Below are 17,985 nucleotides of genomic sequence, written 5' to 3'. Positions count from 1 at the left end.
TGTCCTGACACTTAAAAATTTATGCGGCGTAATACCGGTGTGTGGCTACAACATGTACTTCTAATGTTGTTCGCAGTGACCCACAGTGCACGTAGGTATAGCTTATGTGCATGCTTGAATACATTTAAAACTGATTTAACCACTTAAAAAACGTTATCACTCTGTAAAGGTGCAAAAGTTATCTTACTAATGTTGTCCAGAAAATGCTTTGATGCAACTTGCGTTTTAAGTGGTGTAGAACATGGTTCTGCACTCTTAAACAACTATATACAATTGCAGATGGCGTTTGCAGATTGAAAAGCTAACATCTGTGCGTCATTAGTCTTGTTGTCAAAATGCGGATGCCGAGAAGATTAATCTGCAGTGGGGTTGACATCGAAACATAAAAACTGCAAACGTCTTCCTCGGCTCTGTCTTTTGCTTCAACGCTCCAGTAGGGCTGTAGTGCTTTTACTTAAGGATTAAAATGTTTTAATTTCGTGAAGGCATTAATTCGGCAGAGCGTGCCAACCGCTAAGTTATAAAGTCATTGATTCGGACCACATGGTATTTTCGGATTTACAACTTCGGTTTATTAAAGACTTCTTGTAAAGTGCAGACCAATGAAAAGAACTTCGAATAAACTAAATTTAGAAACAGAACAAAAGAAAACAATAAATCAGTTGTTTAAATTTAAAACTCATTTAGATTTTAGATTAAAAGGTTGATTAGAAATTAAGAGACTCCAAAATGTGGATTTGTTTTGCATTGATGATGCTTTGCTGCTCCCAACTGGCGAACGGCAATGGTTGGGATAATATAGCTGCCCAGTCAGATTTCGACCGACACCGTAAGGTCGAAGTGGTTATCATTTTTGATTATACTGGTAAGATTTGGGGTTCAAAACCTTCCAATCTATAGACAACGTGAGGATCGACACCTCGGTATGTAGTTTTATTTTTGCAATACTTTCAAATTTAATCGGACTCAAGCATAAAAACTACTTGTTGAGTTTACATTCTGTTGTAGCACTGCCGGGAAAAAATGTTTATGACATTATTATTCCCTGTAACATTTTTTATTATTATGACATTATTATTGCCTGTAAAAATCATTGAAATGTTTATAAGTGATGCAGGCAACAAATAAAACGAAAAAACTTTTGATACGTTCATACAGGCATCAAGCCTGAAATTGCTATTCAATGACCCAAAGTATTTTCCCACAACTGACGGTGGACAACTTGCAAGAGATTATCCTACGACTGAAGCTTAGGAATACCGGGAAATGAATACAGGCCCAACAACTCGATTTGTGTTTGCCGTAAGACATAATAGATGGCTAGGTAAGCAAAGAAGCCGGACTGTTGCGCTTTTGTTTCTATGATGTGTATTGTTTCTATGGTTGTACCGTATAGAACAACAGCGGTGACCTCTAAACTAGCGTTACCAAAAGTCCGGAATTTCCGGAAATAATTTACAAAAACACTTGCATTGTCCGTAATTTTAACGCTAAGTATAAACTTAACCTACAAAAGTTTTTACAATTCTTTTCATGTGAGACTAAATACTTCGAATAAAATGGTAGTTTGTGCTAATTTTAACATACGACGCACCCTACTGAAAAGCTGACAAAATGCTGTTAAAAGGACTGAGTCTTGTAAAACTTTCTGTTTTGTAAGTAATTTAGAAACAAAACTGCGCTTTTTTTCTCTTTGATAGTAATGGTATTTTATGAAAAATAGCGCTTTGGGGGTTGCTAACGTGTAACAACATCTCCACGACGAATTCGTTACCCGGCCGTAAAATTTTTCAGGTTTAATGCTTCAAATCATTTTGCCCATGTCTCCCGGGAATGATAAACTAATTTATGGGTTTTCATTGCTGCATATTTGTTGTTTTTAAAGGCCCGTCCGCGATAAAATTCAGTTTAAAAAAACGGTCCGTAGTACAAAAAAAGTTGCCGACCCCGGATATAATGCATTGAAACGGAAATTTGGTGTCGCCAAAGATAGTCATTAAAACCGTCCGGAATTTTGCCCACATAGTTATGGTAACCCTGCTCTAAACAGCCATACAATGAGTGCTTGTATATGCCAGAAGCGATTTTTTTAAGAAAAACGGATGTAAATTTACTCACATCATTTTTTGAGTGGTTAAACTAACAAATAACCATTTTTTCAGGTGTTCTAGCTGGGAGAGTTGAAAATATGTATCCATCATCATTGCTAAGATGCGTAGAAACGGCAAACGATTTATACGATTATCTGGCTAATTTGGGCTATAATAGAAAGGATATTGTGCAGGGTTGATGGTGATGTGCTTATATTTGTCGCTTTGTTTATTCAGAAATACGTGTATCGTGAAAAAGATTTAACTTATGTATAATTTTGTGCAGTGTGAAACAAAACCATCAGTAAAACACTTATGTGGCGGTCCCGTGATTTTAAACTATCATTTTAGAACATCGGTTTGGCTAAGCATGAAGTAACGAAAAATCTTAACTTTGCAAGCATGTCTTTTCGATTCTATGAAAATCATTTTGCATTAGGCCAGTGGTTCTTAACCTTTTCTCTGTTGTTACCCACAAAATGTTTTGATGGATATATCAATTACCCCTTTTTAGAAAAACAGCGCCTAATAAAGCTTGCAATCCAAAATAAACCCACAGAAAAGTCATTATTTATTGTACTTTTAAAGGTTCATTTCAAAAGCAGTTAATGGGAAGGGTGATACTGCTTTTTAGCTACTAAGCATGCAAATCTGATTATCATGATTATCAAGAATCTAAAGATAACTATAACAGAAAATCTATGTTACCCCTTTTAAAATGCCAAATTACCCCTTTGGGGGGTAATTACCCACAGGTTAAGAACCACTGCATTAGGCGGTCAGAAATTTATTTGTTTAACAAGTGTTCCGGGCAGGAACTTGGCCGAACGGTCTGGCGCGCCTGACCCATATACAGACATAAAAAACCCTGATCGGGATTCATCCCCGGGAGAGTCCTGGGTTCGAACCCCGTGAAAAAAAAAAAAAAAAAAAAAAATCATAACACCAAAGTTTGAGCTTTAATATTGTTTAATTAACTTAACCCTGAATCTACTTCAATTTGGCCTTTTCCCGACAGGGTTAACGATATATTGATTTTTATTTGACTATTTCATGTCAGATGTAACTATACGTTAATTTATCTGAGCGACTTGTTACACACAATTTATTAAAGGCTTTTACATAAAGAGTTTTTGCAAGTAACTTGGGAAAGTCATACGCACTTTAGGCACTACATAGGCTACAGAAATAAAAAAGCAGCTAAAACAGCTTGGGAAATACGTACTGTATATGTCAATGAACAATAAAATCTGGGCAGCATACCCTAAACGCATTTTCTTAGTCACTCAACTTACACTGAAATCAACATGAAAATAATCCACAAATCACGCACCACGATTCTTTGCAGAGATTTTCAGATTCTTTGCACGTTTGTGTTTGCCTGCGTCTCAAGGAAGGAAGCCTTATCTTTTTTATCATCCGAGCTCCTTTTTGCGCTGAAGGATCTGGAACTCGGCAGGAAATATTGAATTTCATGTCACGCTTACGAATACTTTGCAAGCATTTTAGCATTTTGGTGTTAAATTATGTCGTGTACAAAAAGCAGTAAAGATGCGCGTTGTCGTCACGTTGTTGAAATTCACCAGGAAAGAGAATTTTTTCTTTCCCCTTTGACAGAGCTTCCCTTTTTTGCACCAACGTCTCTTTATGTACTGAAAGCATTTGGTTCTAGGCACAGATTTTCCTGCACCAAGCTGCCCTTTTTTCACCCGCATATAACACTGTTTGCCTATTCAACAGACTCAATTGCACATCTGCTAATTTCAATTTTTCCCTGTTTAATAATTGGTAAGTTACTCAAAACGCTGAACAATATTATACATGACACTTAGTCCAGGATGCAAATATGTTGATGAAACATAGTGATAAGACCGAGATATGCTTTGCATCATCTGTAAACTTACAGTGGCCTTTAGAATACTTGTGAAGCTTGCGTTGATGCTTAGATAAATCTACATTACTTCTGTGTGGACGCCGCATGCACATCCAATGTTTCTCACAATGGTTGTCAGTGTGATCAGGGAGCTTGTGGTTATGCCGAGACACATAAAAATCTGTCCTGGACATAAACTGGTGTGGCCACAGCTTGTACATCTAATGTTGCTTATAGTCCTTCATCCTGTACTGTGTAGATTATGTGATGTTTACATACATAAACAATTTGCAGGAACATTATAGTATTCACTTCACACAGTTTTGAAATAGGATTAAACCAATTTGTCCACAGTGGAAATAAACCACTCCCTAAAGATGCAAGTTTATCGGAGATGTGACAAACCCAAGTTATTTAAGAAGCGAATGCGGCAAGATCAAATTTGACTGGTTGTCAACTAAACATTCGGGAACTAAAAACGATGAAGTGCATGACTTGACCTTGACTGTCTTTACTCATCACCTAACATGGAATGTGCTCCAACAATTAATTCAAATAGTTAACGAAGAAAGTAATAAAAACAAAAACTTGCGCCAAAAATAAAGTCTAAACGGTGGTCACTATTGCAGCAAAAACGGTTATTCATGCTTGGATCATTTAAGAATGTTTGTATTGTCCCGTATCAATATAACTCATAAACATTACTATTGTGCAACCTGTCAGAAACAGTTTGGTTTTGATTGTACAAATTTTCTAAAGTTTGTGACGATGAAATATATGTGCGAACGGAAACGGTTGACGTTTACCTTTTAGGCTAAATTCTTATCCGAAACTGTCACTAAGTTCAAAATCGTGAAGTTTATCAATCATTTTGGGGTACTTGCGTACGCGCATTTCTAGTTTCTTGAAGCGGAAAGCGTGTCGAGGTTAAATTAGGTCACTCGATCATCAGTTTGCACGCTATCGTCTGAAAAACACTTTACGTCAGGTAAAACTCGAGTCTCTGACGTCGAAGCACTTTTTTCATTTTAAAACCGTTCTTGCTTGAGCCCTCTTTGAACTTGCAGTCCAAGATTAAAAGAACGGTGTTGCAGTAGACTTCAAGATGTAAATGCTTTTTTGGTGTAGTGTTATTTGTAAATGGTTATCACAGAATCTGTTTGTGAGTTGCGAAATTTTATTTGCTTGTTGATTTGTGTCACCGTCACTTATTGTTTTCATTCTTTTTCGTTGTTGTGCTTAGTTACGGTATGGCACCTTCACTGCTTTCCCTTGGGGGTGATTGGTTTGAAAAGCGTTGATTGCGCCGGAACGTGCCTTCCTGTTCCGCATGCCTTAAGTAGGGCGTCGCTAGTCGACGATATGGCTTTTTCTCTGGGCACCGTGAAACGTGGTGGTGTTGGTGTTGGTGTTGGTATTGGTGGTGGGTTGCCACGTGCCCGGTGTAACGTACGTTGCTTTTACATTGTTTTAAATATAAGTCCGCGCTTATAGGCTAAACCAGTGTGCGGGAGTAATTGGTTTCAGTGTTGAGCCGTTATTGCAGGGTTCTGGATCGGTAACGAATACTGGGTGTATAAGACCGATTTATCAAGCCTGTCAAAATAATTCGGTAACATATGTACTTGTATGTAATAGATGTAGGAAACTTTTATGTGACTTTCGTAAAAGCATCAACCGTGCTATTTATTGTTTTGAAACTTTTCAACAGGTGGCTTTAAGAATTTTTTTTACCGCGATGTCAAACATGTTGCTTTGTTTCGCAATGATAGTGCTTTGCCGCTCACAACTTGCCAGCTGCCAGAATTGGAATGCTATAGCTGCAGAAAGTCGAAAATATGGCAAAGTTGATCTCGTCATTATTTTCTCCCAAGATGGTACCATTTTGGGTACTTTTCCTTCGCCTAATACTATTGAAAGCTTTCAACCCACGGTTAGTTAGTTGGTTGTTTAGTTACAATAGTCTAAACCAGGGGTCGCCAACCCGCGGCTCCGGAGCCGCATGTGGCTCTTTGATCCCTCTGATGCGGCTCAGTTTTTGAATTTACCAAATGTTGTACATTTGAATCAAAATTATGTGACGATTATGCCGAACACGAAAGTCGAACACGAAATTTGAAGTGCAGTAGCATGACTGTACTCGCTTGTTGTAGTTACCTGCAACCCCGTTTCTAAACCACCAAACGTGAAGTCTGAAAGAGGCAAACTGGCGGCTCACAGGTTAACACGCAATATGAGACAATACTGTTTTTGTTTGCAGTGTGTGTGCGCGCGTAACAATAGCTGTTTGTTAATTGTTATGCAACAAACGCGTAAACAAAGGAATAAAAATCTGCAAAAACAGAATAGGCAACGCTACGTACAGTTGTTTCTTCTGCTGACGAGACTATAGTACAGGGGTCACCAACCTTTTTAATGCCGAGGGCTACCTTAAAGTCACCAAATTGCTCGCGGGCTACCAGTTGAAACAAAAACAAAAGCAAAAACATATTAAAAAAATTATACACCATACACAAAACTGACAAGTATTTTTAAACAAATGCTAATATTTTGTAAAGGTTCACGAAGAGTCCAACGGGCGACTAAAAATAGGTGAACGGGCGACAGGGTGCCCGCGGGCATAGGGTTGGTGACCCCTGATATAGTATATCAGTGTGTCTAATATGCAATGAAACACTAGCTAAAAACAAAAAGTCGAATGTCATAAGACTAAAAACGTTTTGCATTTTATTTTAAATTTTAAAACGACTTTGTGGCTTCCAGTGTTTTTTTTACTGCGTGAAACTGGACCGAGTGGCTCTTTGAGTAGTGAAGGTTGGCGACCCCTGGTCTAAACAAACAACTGCCTTTTCGCAATACGTTGTTCTTGTTGAAACACAGAACGAAGAACTCGCCTCTTTGGTCTACTCCCTTCCGTCAATTACGTTTCATAATGGGGGCATGTATACAAGGTTTTATAACTCTATCCCTACCAAAACCATGTTTTACAAGTACAACGATCACAGATTCTCAATGACGCTTGGATCAAGGATAGGTGATGCTATCTGTTTTCAATACGTTTTCATGTTTGCAAAATATTGTGTTGTCTTTAATTAACCCATTTGCATTTCTTTAGGTGTGATTGCTTGGAGTGCAGAGTCTAAAACATTTGAAGACTACAAAAGTGTAACTCAAGGCGTGTACGCTCAAATACAACTGCTAAACAAAAAATAATCAAACAAATATACACCAGGCAACTAATACAATATGTAAGCTTAAATATGCTTTTACTAATCGAGGTATTAATCATTATTGTATTTCTGAGTTGCATATTGTGGTAATAGGAATCAATAAACTGCCTTGACCTATGAATAAGTCACTTCAGCATTATGTGTAATGTTTGAGTGCAGAAAAAAAAATCTGGCTTAGGCTACGTTTAAACATAATTAGAAAAAGAAATAAAAAATGTAACAAAAAGATAAACATAAAGTATCTTTCAACGTTGAAAAGGATATAATGTCGAAATTTAACCAAACGCAGTTTTCTTTTCGGAATGAAAATGAAATAAACAAACAAAGCAAGAGGATGTCAAAAAACAAACACATGGTGCCGCAATCGCAAATATGTTGTAATGTCTTTAAACAATATCTCTGGCAATTTTTGTCTTGGATCATATTATTGTTGTATTTAAAAAAATAAACATATAAATGTACAGAAAAAAGACAAAGCGTTGCGATCAAAATAGAGCATGAACCACACGTAGCGGTGGCGAAATAAGTAATACTGTAGTCATGTTCTTGTACGGCTGAGAATCAGACTTTTCAAAAAAAAGAAAAGAAATGCCATGCTTTGCGCAGCCTAAGGACAAACGTCTTGCTGCTAATTTACTGCGCGAAAATTGCCTTAAGGAAGAACCAAGCATCGCAAGCAAATAAGGTAGGGCTGGAATTTGGCAAGACATTACAGATAGCTACTGTATACAGTAGGGCTAAAATGAAAGAAGTCAGTTACGAGAACTTTGTGAGAAGTAGTAGGTTAAAAGACAACACTTGGTTGTCTGTCAAAAACTGCAATTTTCCGTTCACAAAAATGAACACTTTTTTAGCATACGGTAAAATGTTAGGATTTAAAACGCATAGGATAAGTGTACTGTTAGGATAAACTGTGCTGTGCAACTATCCTATGGTTACCGTTACTTACATATCTGATTTTAATTTGCATACATTTTAATTGATACTGGGGCAACTGTCATTGTGGTAAAAAAACTATACGTATACCAAATTATATTTTTATAGTTGTGCTCTGCATTATATATATAACTTACATCAAAAGGTTATTAAAAAATTTGAGTTACAAACTATAATGAATATCTATTTTAAGAAACAAGTGCACAGCACAACTGTTTTTGGCATTACTTCTAGCTGCTAGAATCTAGCATTACTTATCGGAATTGTCAGGAATTTGGGCTTTAAATCTGTGTCCGGAAATAATTTTTAAAAACACTCCTAATGTACGGAATTTTAGCGTTATTGTTACCACATATTGGACTATGCCTTTTTTCCAATAACCCTTCTAATTCAAAACCAAAATTTTCTTCAATTTAAACAACAGATAGCCTATACTGTTTTCGTATGTTTATTTTTGATTAGTGTGTTTGGAGTCTCAAGGACCTAATGGTCTTAAATATATTCTGCTTAAAGCAACGCATTTTAAAAAACAAATTGCTTAGGTGCACAAATACTGCAGTTTTTGATTTTAAGTATTTTTACGACCTTTTATGGCATTATGATTCTAAAACCTTTTTAAACCACTAAAACCAAATAAATTAACATCTGTTGTTGTTAAAGTTGTTTATCATTTCGGGAGTTTGTGACGTGAAAACGATGTTATGTCTTATTCTTCATGTATTTTAACATACACATAAACACCCTGGGTACACAAGAACAACTGTGGTAACATTTTAACGACATAATTAGCAACACATGCACAAGATTATGCGTATCATAAATCGTGGTGCGTGATATGTGGATTATTTTCAATTATGTTGATTTCAGTGTAAGTTGAGTAACTAAAAAAATGCGGTTTTGGTTATGCTGCCAAGATTTTAATGTTCATTGACATTTACAACACGTATTTCTAAGCTGTTTTAGCAGCATATTTTAATTTCTTTAATGCCTCAAGTGCGTATTAGTTTGCCAAGTTACTGACAAAAAAATGTAGAAACTACCGATAATTTTTATTGAGCAACTTGTTGCTCAGATGTATAAACGTATAGTCAGCTCTGCCATGAAATGGCCAAATAAACTTAAGTTTATTGTAAGTTTGACTGTAAGTTTGCCAGACATTTCAATATATTGTCAACCCTGCCGAAAAAAGGCCAAATTAAAGTGGATCCGGAGTCAATTAAATTAAAATTTAACACTATTAAACCTGTACCTTGGGTGTTATGAAGCAAAGTTTCATTTAAAAAAAATCACACGTATAGGAAATTTTGCTGTCTGACTCGAAATGTGCATAGTCATCCATATTTTAGGCCAGTGGTCGGCAACCGCCGGTCCGAGAGGAGTTCGTTAACTTTTTATACTTTTTCAGGTTAAATGCTTTAAACATTTGGCCTATATCCCGCGGATGATAGAGTAATTTAGACGTTTTTTGTACATATTTGTAGTTTTTTGAAGGCCGGTCCGCGATAACATTTTAGTTTCAAAAATATTTTGCAGTACAAAAATAGTTGCCAACCCCTGTTTTAAGTACTGTCTATACCAGGGGTGGGCAAACTTTTCAGTGCAAGGGCCGCATTCAAAAGTTTATAATCTTACCGGGCCGCATAGTATTTCACCAACGACCGCCAATTGCTTGCTGGTTGTTTTGTTTTAAAACAACTGATGCAAAGAATAAGGTTTGTATCATATATATACCATTTAAAGTCGCCTAAAATGCTCTGATTAACAATTTCTAACTTGTGCATAAATTTAGCTGAACGGAGCTAACTGTATTGTGACGTCATAAACTGTATTGTGACGATTGCAGTGCCTTTTTTCGCATTGCTTGCACATAATAAGCGGATAAAAAGCCTGGCACATATGGTTACTAGACTGCTGATCTTTTATCCAGTCTCACGAAATCTGTTTTAGCAGTTTAAAAATCAAAATATTTAGCAAAATAGATTGCGGCAGCAGGTTGTGCACCTCTGCGCAAAATTATTACATAGTATATTTTCAGCTTTATGCAAATACGTTTGTTCATGACTGTACAAACATTGGTTGAAACGCTACAATTGTAATTGTTTCAAAAAAAAACAAGCGTTTGTTGCAACAAAGGCTGAACCACGTTTTTTGTTAATAAAGTCCGAGTGCCAACATTAAACAAAAAGTACTGCAGCGACCTAAACATGATCCAAAGTGACCAAAGTTTGGGCGTCAACAGTGCAAAGTGGGCTGTTTTTGAAAACGTGAATCGCTTTTACATTTATCGAGCGAAGAAATTGTGTCAAGTGACGATTTGCATAATAACGTGGCAGAAACAACAGGCTAAAGCACGTGAAAAGTATCTGTGTTTGGTTCCAAAGTATCGAACGGGTACAGATACTGCATATGGCATTGGTATCGGCAAGTCGCACCCCCCGTATTTTTAAAACTCTGCGCCTGTGCTCTTAGTACTATTCAGCGTTACTCGGAAACATTTGGCGGGCCGCATAAAGTCCTCTGGCGGGCCGCATGCGGCCCGCGGGCCGTAGTTTGCCCACCCCTGGTCTATACCAATGGTTCTTAACCAGTGTTCGATCGAACCCCAGGGGTTCGGCGACGCCGATTTAGGGGTTCGACGAAGGTCTTTTTGAAGAACAATACAAATACTAGTTTTTGTCAAACTTTAGAGTCTATATTCGCTTAAAATGGCAATTTGTATTTGTCAAATATCAAAACACTGGAAGGTTACACTTAGGCATTGGCACACAACCTGCGGCCGGACGGCCACATGCCACCACAGAGTCGATTTTGTGCGGCAGTGAACATGTTTATATATGTACTGGAGGCCGTGACGTAACTCTTTTGCTAAATATTTTGATTTTTAAACTGCTCTAAACAGTTCTTGTGGTACTAAAAAGAGTGTTACCAGCCTAATAACCATACGCGTCAGACTTTTTGTACACCATTGTGTGCAAACAATGCGAACAAACATGTACCACAAGCATCACAATATAAATTATGACATCATCAACACTTAGGACTGATCTCTACGCGGTCCAGCTCAATCTGTGCAGAAATTAATCTGGGCTTTTTGGGCGCTATTAGATGGTAAATAAAATATAAATCATTCAAGTATTTTAAAGCAAAAATAAGCAGGTAAATGGCGGTCGTTTGTGAAATAAGAATCTGCGATGCGGCCGTCCTAGCTAAAAGGTTGTGCACCCCTTCACTAAAGTTTGATTTTCTTTCTTTTTTTGACGTAACAAAGAACATTGTGCGCGTTGTTCGGAAGCAGAAAAACAACGAAATTTTGTTGGCAGCAAAAACATATCTTTTTCTTGTTTGTGCACAGATGCTAAAATGCAATGGTTCATTTTGGTAAAAACTAAAAATTGCCGGAATTAAAGCAATCCTGAAACAAGTTGCTTGTATTATAAATATGTCAGAATTTAACAAAATGACAAACAGTAACTGTTGCCAATACGTTTGAAAAAAACTAATTATGACTCAACAAACAAAATGGGTTAAAAACCTATAGGATGTAACTTTGGGGTTCGACCAAATGCTGAAGATTATCGTAGGGGTTCGGCCGTTGTAAAAAGGTTAAGAACCACTGGTCTATACCTTCCGTTGTTAAGCTCTGACGCAGCATTTTTGTTAAAAAAACCTTGCTTTGTTCAGCGAACGCAGCATTTTTGTTCAAAAACGTTTTTTGCAACTGAAGCAAAACAACTTAATCTATTGTTGAAAACAGGAAAAACTGTTCACACTTCCTTTTAGCCGAACATATGTCTTGAACTTTTATCATGCGAGTAGTTATAGGCGAGACGGGCCTTAATCTCTTCAGAAAGTTTGTTTTTAACTAATTTGTAAGTTATAGTAGAGTTTTTTGTGTTCTTTCTTGTAAGTGAGACGCGTAGAATGTTTGAAGTTATTTCGTAACTGTTAAGTATGACGCAATTAAAACAATATTTTGTTTACTTGTTCTCGATATGTAGTAAACTGTATTTCAATCACGATCAAATGTTAGAACCTAAAAGTTTTTAAATTTGGCCGATCAAATTCGCGCCACCAATTTGTAAAAATCTAACAATTTATTTTTTGAAAAGTTTTTCCTATACCCGCTGTACTATTTTGGACACAAAATGGCGTCCAAGGGGCTATATCGCGTAACAATGGTTTGGACTATTTGTGTTTTGCATAGACTTCGGCCTGTCATTTTTTTTAAAAACTTTTCACAGGTCGATGAACAAACTAGACACCATGTTCAATAAGTGGATTTACATTGCATTGCTTATGCTTTGTTGTGCAAAACTTGCAAACTGCCTAACTTGGAATGATATGGCAACACGTGCTCGTCGAAATGGCAATGTTAAGATAGTCCTTATCTTCGACACAGAGGGGAAAATTTTGGGTTATTCTTCAGATAGTTCAGCTTTTGGAACCAAACCAACGGTTAGAACTTTTATTTGACTAGTCATAGTACACCAGGCCTATTGAAGTCGTTATACACAATCAGCCGGCCACCGAGCGTTCACCACATGGCAAGGCGTAGGCTAGAAAAATCTGCCGTAATCGCTGGTCTGCATCGACGCTTCAGGCCCGATCCCAACTATTCATCCAAGTCTTAATTTATTTGATTAGAGTCTGTTTTTTTTTGTTAAAGAATAATAATCCAGTTTAGTCTGTTTTTGGGAAACGACATTGTTTGGTAACTTTCTTAATTATTTAATCGCAGCAAGAAGAACTTAAAGCTCTGTTTCGGCATCCAGCAGAAACAAACTTCAATAACGGGAACAGGTACGAGCGCACTGAGACCTACATAACGTCGGAAAGCTATCTATACAAGAGTGTGATAAATGAAGCAAAATTTGTGGTGACATACGGACCAACTTTAGGTAAATTTAATTTAGGAGACCGGTGCTTTTTCAAATTCATAAAATCGAATGCATTTGTTTTTTAGGTGTGATTGCTTGGGGGACGCTCCGTAGTTCAAAGAATGACTGCAGGACTGTATCTCAAACTTTATACACAAGTAAATTGGCTTGACACCAACTAGTAGTTTCAATAATTTGTTTAGCTGATTAACAACAAGATATTGAAGGAAAATCTTCTCACACTGTAACTCACAAAAGACTGACACCTATTAAACAAAATCTATGAAAATGCTGTTATAGCAACTTGGGTTGGGGTGAGGTTTTGTAAAAAAATAAATAACAAAAAATCACTTTTAAAAGTTTTCCGCGGTGCAACCTTGTATTTAATGCAACAACAAGAAAGTGGAAGGATGGTCTTAAAATTAAATAAACATTGTAAAAGCATATAGAGCCAATAAATGATAAGCTGCAGACAGTGCACACTGTTTCGACCTATAAGGTCTCATCAGTGCAGCTGGTGACGAGAGACCAGCTGCACTGATGAGACCTTATAGGTCGAAACAGTGTGCACTGTCTGCAGCTTAAATAAACATTACCCTAGAAAAATATAACTGCTAATGTTTGTGTTGCTTATTTTTTAGAAGTTGTAAAACGTCGTTAACAGAAGTGCCACACTTTCTACACAAAGGATTGAATATATATTTGGGACGACAGAAGCTGTTTTGTTCACCGCTTTTCTGCTTAGTATTTAGATGTTTTATCTATTCGGGTTGTAATTTTCGTTTGAAACTTTAATTTAGTAAAGTTTAAAAACGAACGACCGCTTTTACTTTTGCATTAAAATAGACATTGGATAAAGGCAACAACATTTTTATTACAGGCTTGTAGTTGCAAGTTGAGAACACAGTTTTGAAATGTAGCTTGATCAAAAACAAAGAGCCAGTTACCGTGTCTAAAGTGAATACTTCGTAATGCACAAGCTTCAACTATCGCAAAGGCATTGAGTACCTGTGTTAGTAGCTCTACCGGTTAAGCCAAGGCATTTAATCATCAGTTCCATGCTTTGCACTCCGATGCTTACAGGCTTCAGGGACAAACGTCTCGCTGCTAAAAGAAGTCAGTTACAAGAACTTTGTGAGAAGTAGTAGGTTAAAAGACAACATGTAAAATGTTAGGATTTAAAACTCTTAGGATAAGTGTTTTGTTGAGAGTTTGCAATGCTAGTTGTGATAAACAACTATGCTTTTGCTGCCGCCCTTATGTTTCTACATAAAAATGGTTAATAGGGCATCTGTCATGGCATTAAAAAACATATCCCAAATATTTCTTCATTAAAGAAAAAAAAAACATTTAAGACTAAACAATTGGCTTCACTTAAAATCAGGGTTGCCAATTTGCCGGATTTGTCGCCAAATTCCACAAATTTGGCGTTTTTTTTAGTGGTTGGCACCAAAAATTGCAACTGGCGGTTTGGCGGATATATTTGTAAAATTTGGCGGTTTATAGAACTTGTTGACACCCAAGTGATTTCTTTGGCGTTTTTGCTTTTTTTAATGAACGTTTGGGCATCGTTTGTCAAAGGGTTATCTTTTTGACCCCAAAAATCAAGGTTAGATTCATTAGCTGCGCTTTTACAATACAGGTTAAGGTTATCTTTCATTTAATGACTGCTTACGTCATGAATGCCCCTCTTTAGCCAACCAATACAATAGTAGTCTCTACTCTCTGACTAGACATTAGAAAATAAGATGGGAATCCGAATGTTTGTGTGAGGAGTGACATACAGCGAGTGCACCATTGAAGTTAAATAGTTTTTAAATGTTTAATATTGTTATTTTAAAAGTGGAAACCAGCTTACGAAGGGAAAGTGCATGAAAGTGGAAAAACACTTCTAAGCTATTGTAAGAATCCAAGTCAAACTAATGCTGTCTGGTAAATTGCATCATCAATAATGTTGAATGACTTTACTTTTAACTAATTGTATTTCGATTAATATGGTAGTAATAATCCTAATCTTGAAACCCTAATGACTACGTTAAGAAAAATCAAATCAGAACAATGTCCAATTCTGTTAGTTTGTGGCAAAACAGGCCCTGTTCAGTAAATAAGTGGATTTTTATTCGCCAAGTAAATGTTCGAGTGAAAATAGAAAACCCTGAATAGGCAATAGGTGCGTATGTTTACGGCAAACATCACAATCGCCAGTAGTTTGTTTTGGGCACCATAACCATTTCATGGGGCACCATATAAAACTTTGGTAAATGTTGGTTAATGGAATTAAACAACACATCATTTTACAGCCAGGTAATGTTGTTTTTGGAACTTACTTCTTTTCGAGTACTGCACGAGTGCACGGGAAATAAAATTTCCAGTTATTTGTTACGGTACACAAACAAACGGTCCCGCACAGCCATTCAAATATTCTACTTACCAAATTAATACAGTTCGGCTAATAAAAGGACTTATACAGCTGTATAATATAAGTTCTCCTGCTAGTTTTGTTAAAAAATGTTTGGCGGGATTTTTGGCGTTAAACAATTTTTGTTTGGCGCTTTTTTGTTGTGGTTGGCACTTTTCAGCAATTTTTATCTGGCAACCCTGCTTAAAATTAAGTTGTTTTGGAGTAAACATAGTGAATCTAGTTTAAGGAACAAATGTACTAACTAGACAATTGCTTTGGAATAACTCCCATTGACTAACTGCATGACTAACTTATCCCACTATTACTCCTGTTATGAAGTAACAATCGCTTACGTATGCGTAACAGTGAAATTATAAGGCTATATTGTCTGCAGGTTATAATGATTGGTTCATTTACTGTACAACGTAGTTAAGTGAGGTGAGTTTAGTACTGCCCTAAGTAAACTCGTTTGTATTGCAATTTTTGGACAAAAGAAGGCTAAATTGTTTTCCGTGATTGTCGGTGAGTGTTTAATTTTGACATGTTATACAGCAGCAGCTTTAGCTGCTAAAGCACACATGACATGGAGAAGAGCTTGGACGTTTGTCAATAAATTTGTTGTGATGTAACGCTAAACTAACTTTAAGTTACAGGTTGATTAAAAATCCGTCATGTCTAATATGTGGACTTTTACTGCGTTGTTGATCGTTTAATTGCTGCTCACAACTGGGAAACTGTATAGATTGGGATAAAGAAGCAGATTTATGGGCACGAAGTTGATGATGTTGATGTTGTCATCATATTCAATATGGATGGAGTCATTCTGGGTTCATCTCCACAGAAAATTAACCCCACCATCTTCGATCCGACGGCAAGTAGATTTTTTGCTTTGTTTGTGATTTAACTTTTATTGATCATGAAGAGTATTTAATGCTTTGTTTATATTTGCTTAGATTTTATTCTTTCATTCATTTTTCCTCGCATTGTAAGTTATGTGAAATCTAATTTAGTTGCTAATGAACAAACCTTTGAAATCAGGAATCCAAGCTTAAACGTCTATCCCTTGACCCAGCGCCACGACCCAGTATAGAAGATACGCTCCAACGGTAAATCCAAATTTGGACAAAATTTACTCTGTTTGCTTTTATTCTCTTATCATTTATTCTTTCATACATTTACCCAAGTAGGCCTATTGTAAGTTGAATTTTAATGGCGAAAAAACAACCTTTGAATACAAGCAACCGAACGTCCAACTCTTGACCCACCTGAAAAGTTTTCTTCTGAGGAACATGGAAAAATATTGTTGGAGGTAAATTAAAACTCAGATGTTTATTCTCATTTATAAGTTCATACAGTTACCATGTATTGTAAGTTGAATGAAATCCAGTGGCGAAAACTTTGAAAAACAGGAATCAAACCGTCAACGACTTGAGGCCAAAAAAATTCGTTCTAAAGATGAAAAATTCATTATCAAGAGAGGTGACACTTCCAACGGAGTTTATTTCTACCAAGAGTGGCTCCATGGGGCACCTACTCGTTTTTTCTTCGCGGTAAAGCATAGTCGAACAACAGGTAATTCAAATAGTCCAAAGAGCGCCTTTTTCGATTTAAAACAAATTTTAAATCTACTCACAAAGCTTATTTCGTTGTCACCTTTATGTGAAAATATTGTTTATTTTTTGTTCTGATTTTTTTACTCACATTTGGTCGGCCACACCCATAGTTGTAGGAACCTTTTCCACAAATCATTATCGTCTTGGATCGAAACATAAAAATCACAACGGAGCGAAATGACATTACCAATTATTTCTATTTGAATAAGACAATGGTGATGCCTATTACTTAGGTGAAATATAAATATATAAAAACATAAAAAAAACGGTGGACGACTTCAGACTTGTCAAAGTTTTCAGCCTGTTATTATACGCGACTGTTGTCTCCATCTGTCTTACTGAGTCTCTGGTGACTCGTGATTTACGATATACCACACACAACAATTACTCGATTGCGAATAAAACTACGTTTAGTAAAATAATAAAAAAATAAACGGATTTATTTGGCTTTTATGTTTAGGTATCCTCGCAGGAAGAATTGAAAAACTGAAAGAACATTCAGAAAACAAATGTAAAAGAGTAGTAACAAAACTTTTCTTCATGTTGTCTGATGCTGGATTGATGGACCGTTGCGTTTGTTAGGAATGTGTAGTTACATTTTTAAGTGGTGTAGCATTGTCAATTTTTGTAACGATTTACTAATTGAAAAGGCCAATATTTTATTCAAGCCTATACGGCTTTTTTAGACACCGACGATGCTTTTATAGCAAAATATATCTGACAGTAACTGAATAAGCTACATTGTGGTTACAGTTCTAAATATTGTGGTTGTTTGTCACTGTACTCAGAATTACGTCTGTTTTTTTTAAAAAAACGAATAAACAGTTGTAAATGAAATTTGTTTGGTTGTTTTTAGGGATAGTGATAGTAAAACGGTTAAGACCCACTGCCTAATAGCGTTTGAAGGCATGTTTTTGTAAAGTTAAGAATTAGAAAAGTTTACAAACAAACAAAGCCGGTTGAAA

The 17,985-nt window shown here is 36.4% G+C and overlaps 3 protein-coding genes and 1 long non-coding RNA gene across 4 annotated transcripts; all 4 read left to right on the top strand.

Annotated features, from left to right (window-relative positions):
• The first annotated feature begins 392 nt into the window (after window positions 1–392).
• On the top strand, window positions 393–3,018 carry LOC145230593 (uncharacterized). Its single transcript, XR_013860690.1, has 3 exons — window positions 393–923; window positions 1,159–1,324; window positions 2,163–3,018. It is a non-coding gene; the product is annotated as an uncharacterized LOC145230593 (long non-coding RNA).
• Window positions 3,019–5,678: 2,660 nt separating this feature from the next.
• On the top strand, window positions 5,679–7,306 carry LOC145229885 (uncharacterized). The gene is made up of 3 exons (XM_080095223.1): window positions 5,679–5,896; window positions 6,844–6,997; window positions 7,079–7,306. The coding sequence occupies exons 1-3, from the start codon at window positions 5,702–5,704 to the stop codon at window positions 7,174–7,176; spliced, it is 447 nt and encodes a 148-aa protein (XP_079951349.1). The 5' UTR covers window positions 5,679–5,701; the 3' UTR covers window positions 7,177–7,306.
• Window positions 7,307–12,291: 4,985 nt separating this feature from the next.
• On the top strand, window positions 12,292–13,946 carry LOC145229335 (uncharacterized). Its single transcript, XM_080094658.1, has 4 exons — window positions 12,292–12,584; window positions 12,868–13,027; window positions 13,093–13,164; window positions 13,648–13,946. Exons 1-4 carry the CDS (start codon window positions 12,375–12,377, stop codon window positions 13,665–13,667), a joined length of 462 nt encoding a protein of 153 aa, XP_079950784.1. The 5' UTR covers window positions 12,292–12,374; the 3' UTR covers window positions 13,668–13,946.
• Window positions 13,947–16,727: 2,781 nt separating this feature from the next.
• On the top strand, window positions 16,728–17,857 carry LOC145230617 (uncharacterized). Its single transcript, XM_080096088.1, has 2 exons — window positions 16,728–16,979; window positions 17,481–17,857. Exons 1-2 carry the CDS (start codon window positions 16,784–16,786, stop codon window positions 17,600–17,602), a joined length of 318 nt encoding a protein of 105 aa, XP_079952214.1. The 5' UTR covers window positions 16,728–16,783; the 3' UTR covers window positions 17,603–17,857.
• Window positions 17,858–17,985: the final 128 nt, after the last annotated feature.

Source organism: Phallusia mammillata, chromosome 5, assembly GCF_965637545.1.
Source record: "Phallusia mammillata chromosome 5, kaPhaMamm4.hap1.1, whole genome shotgun sequence".
In the NCBI taxonomy this organism is placed as follows: Eukaryota; Metazoa; Chordata; class Ascidiacea; order Phlebobranchia; family Ascidiidae; genus Phallusia; species Phallusia mammillata.
This window is presented reverse-complemented; position numbering and strand designations above follow the sequence as displayed.

Coding starts and splice junctions, on each gene's coding strand:
- LOC145229335 (XM_080094658.1), top strand. CDS start 12,375: ATGAACAAACTAGACACCATGTTCAATAAGTGGATTTACATTGCATTG. Junction 12,585..12,867: donor CTTTTGGAACCAAACCAACG/GTTAGAACTTTT, acceptor ATTTAATCGCAG/CAAGAAGAACTTAAAGCTCT. Junction 13,165..13,647: donor ATCTCAAACTTTATACACAA/GTAAATTGGCTT, acceptor CTTATTTTTTAG/AAGTTGTAAAACGTCGTTAA.
- LOC145230617 (XM_080096088.1), top strand. CDS start 16,784: ATGAAATCCAGTGGCGAAAACTTTGAAAAACAGGAATCAAACCGTCAA. Junction 16,980..17,480: donor AAAGCATAGTCGAACAACAG/GTAATTCAAATA, acceptor TTTTATGTTTAG/GTATCCTCGCAGGAAGAATT.
- LOC145229885 (XM_080095223.1), top strand. CDS start 5,702: ATGTCAAACATGTTGCTTTGTTTCGCAATGATAGTGCTTTGCCGCTCA. Junction 5,897..6,843: donor TTGAAAGCTTTCAACCCACG/GTTAGTTAGTTG, acceptor GTTGAAACACAG/AACGAAGAACTCGCCTCTTT. Junction 6,998..7,078: donor GACGCTTGGATCAAGGATAG/GTGATGCTATCT, acceptor GCATTTCTTTAG/GTGTGATTGCTTGGAGTGCA.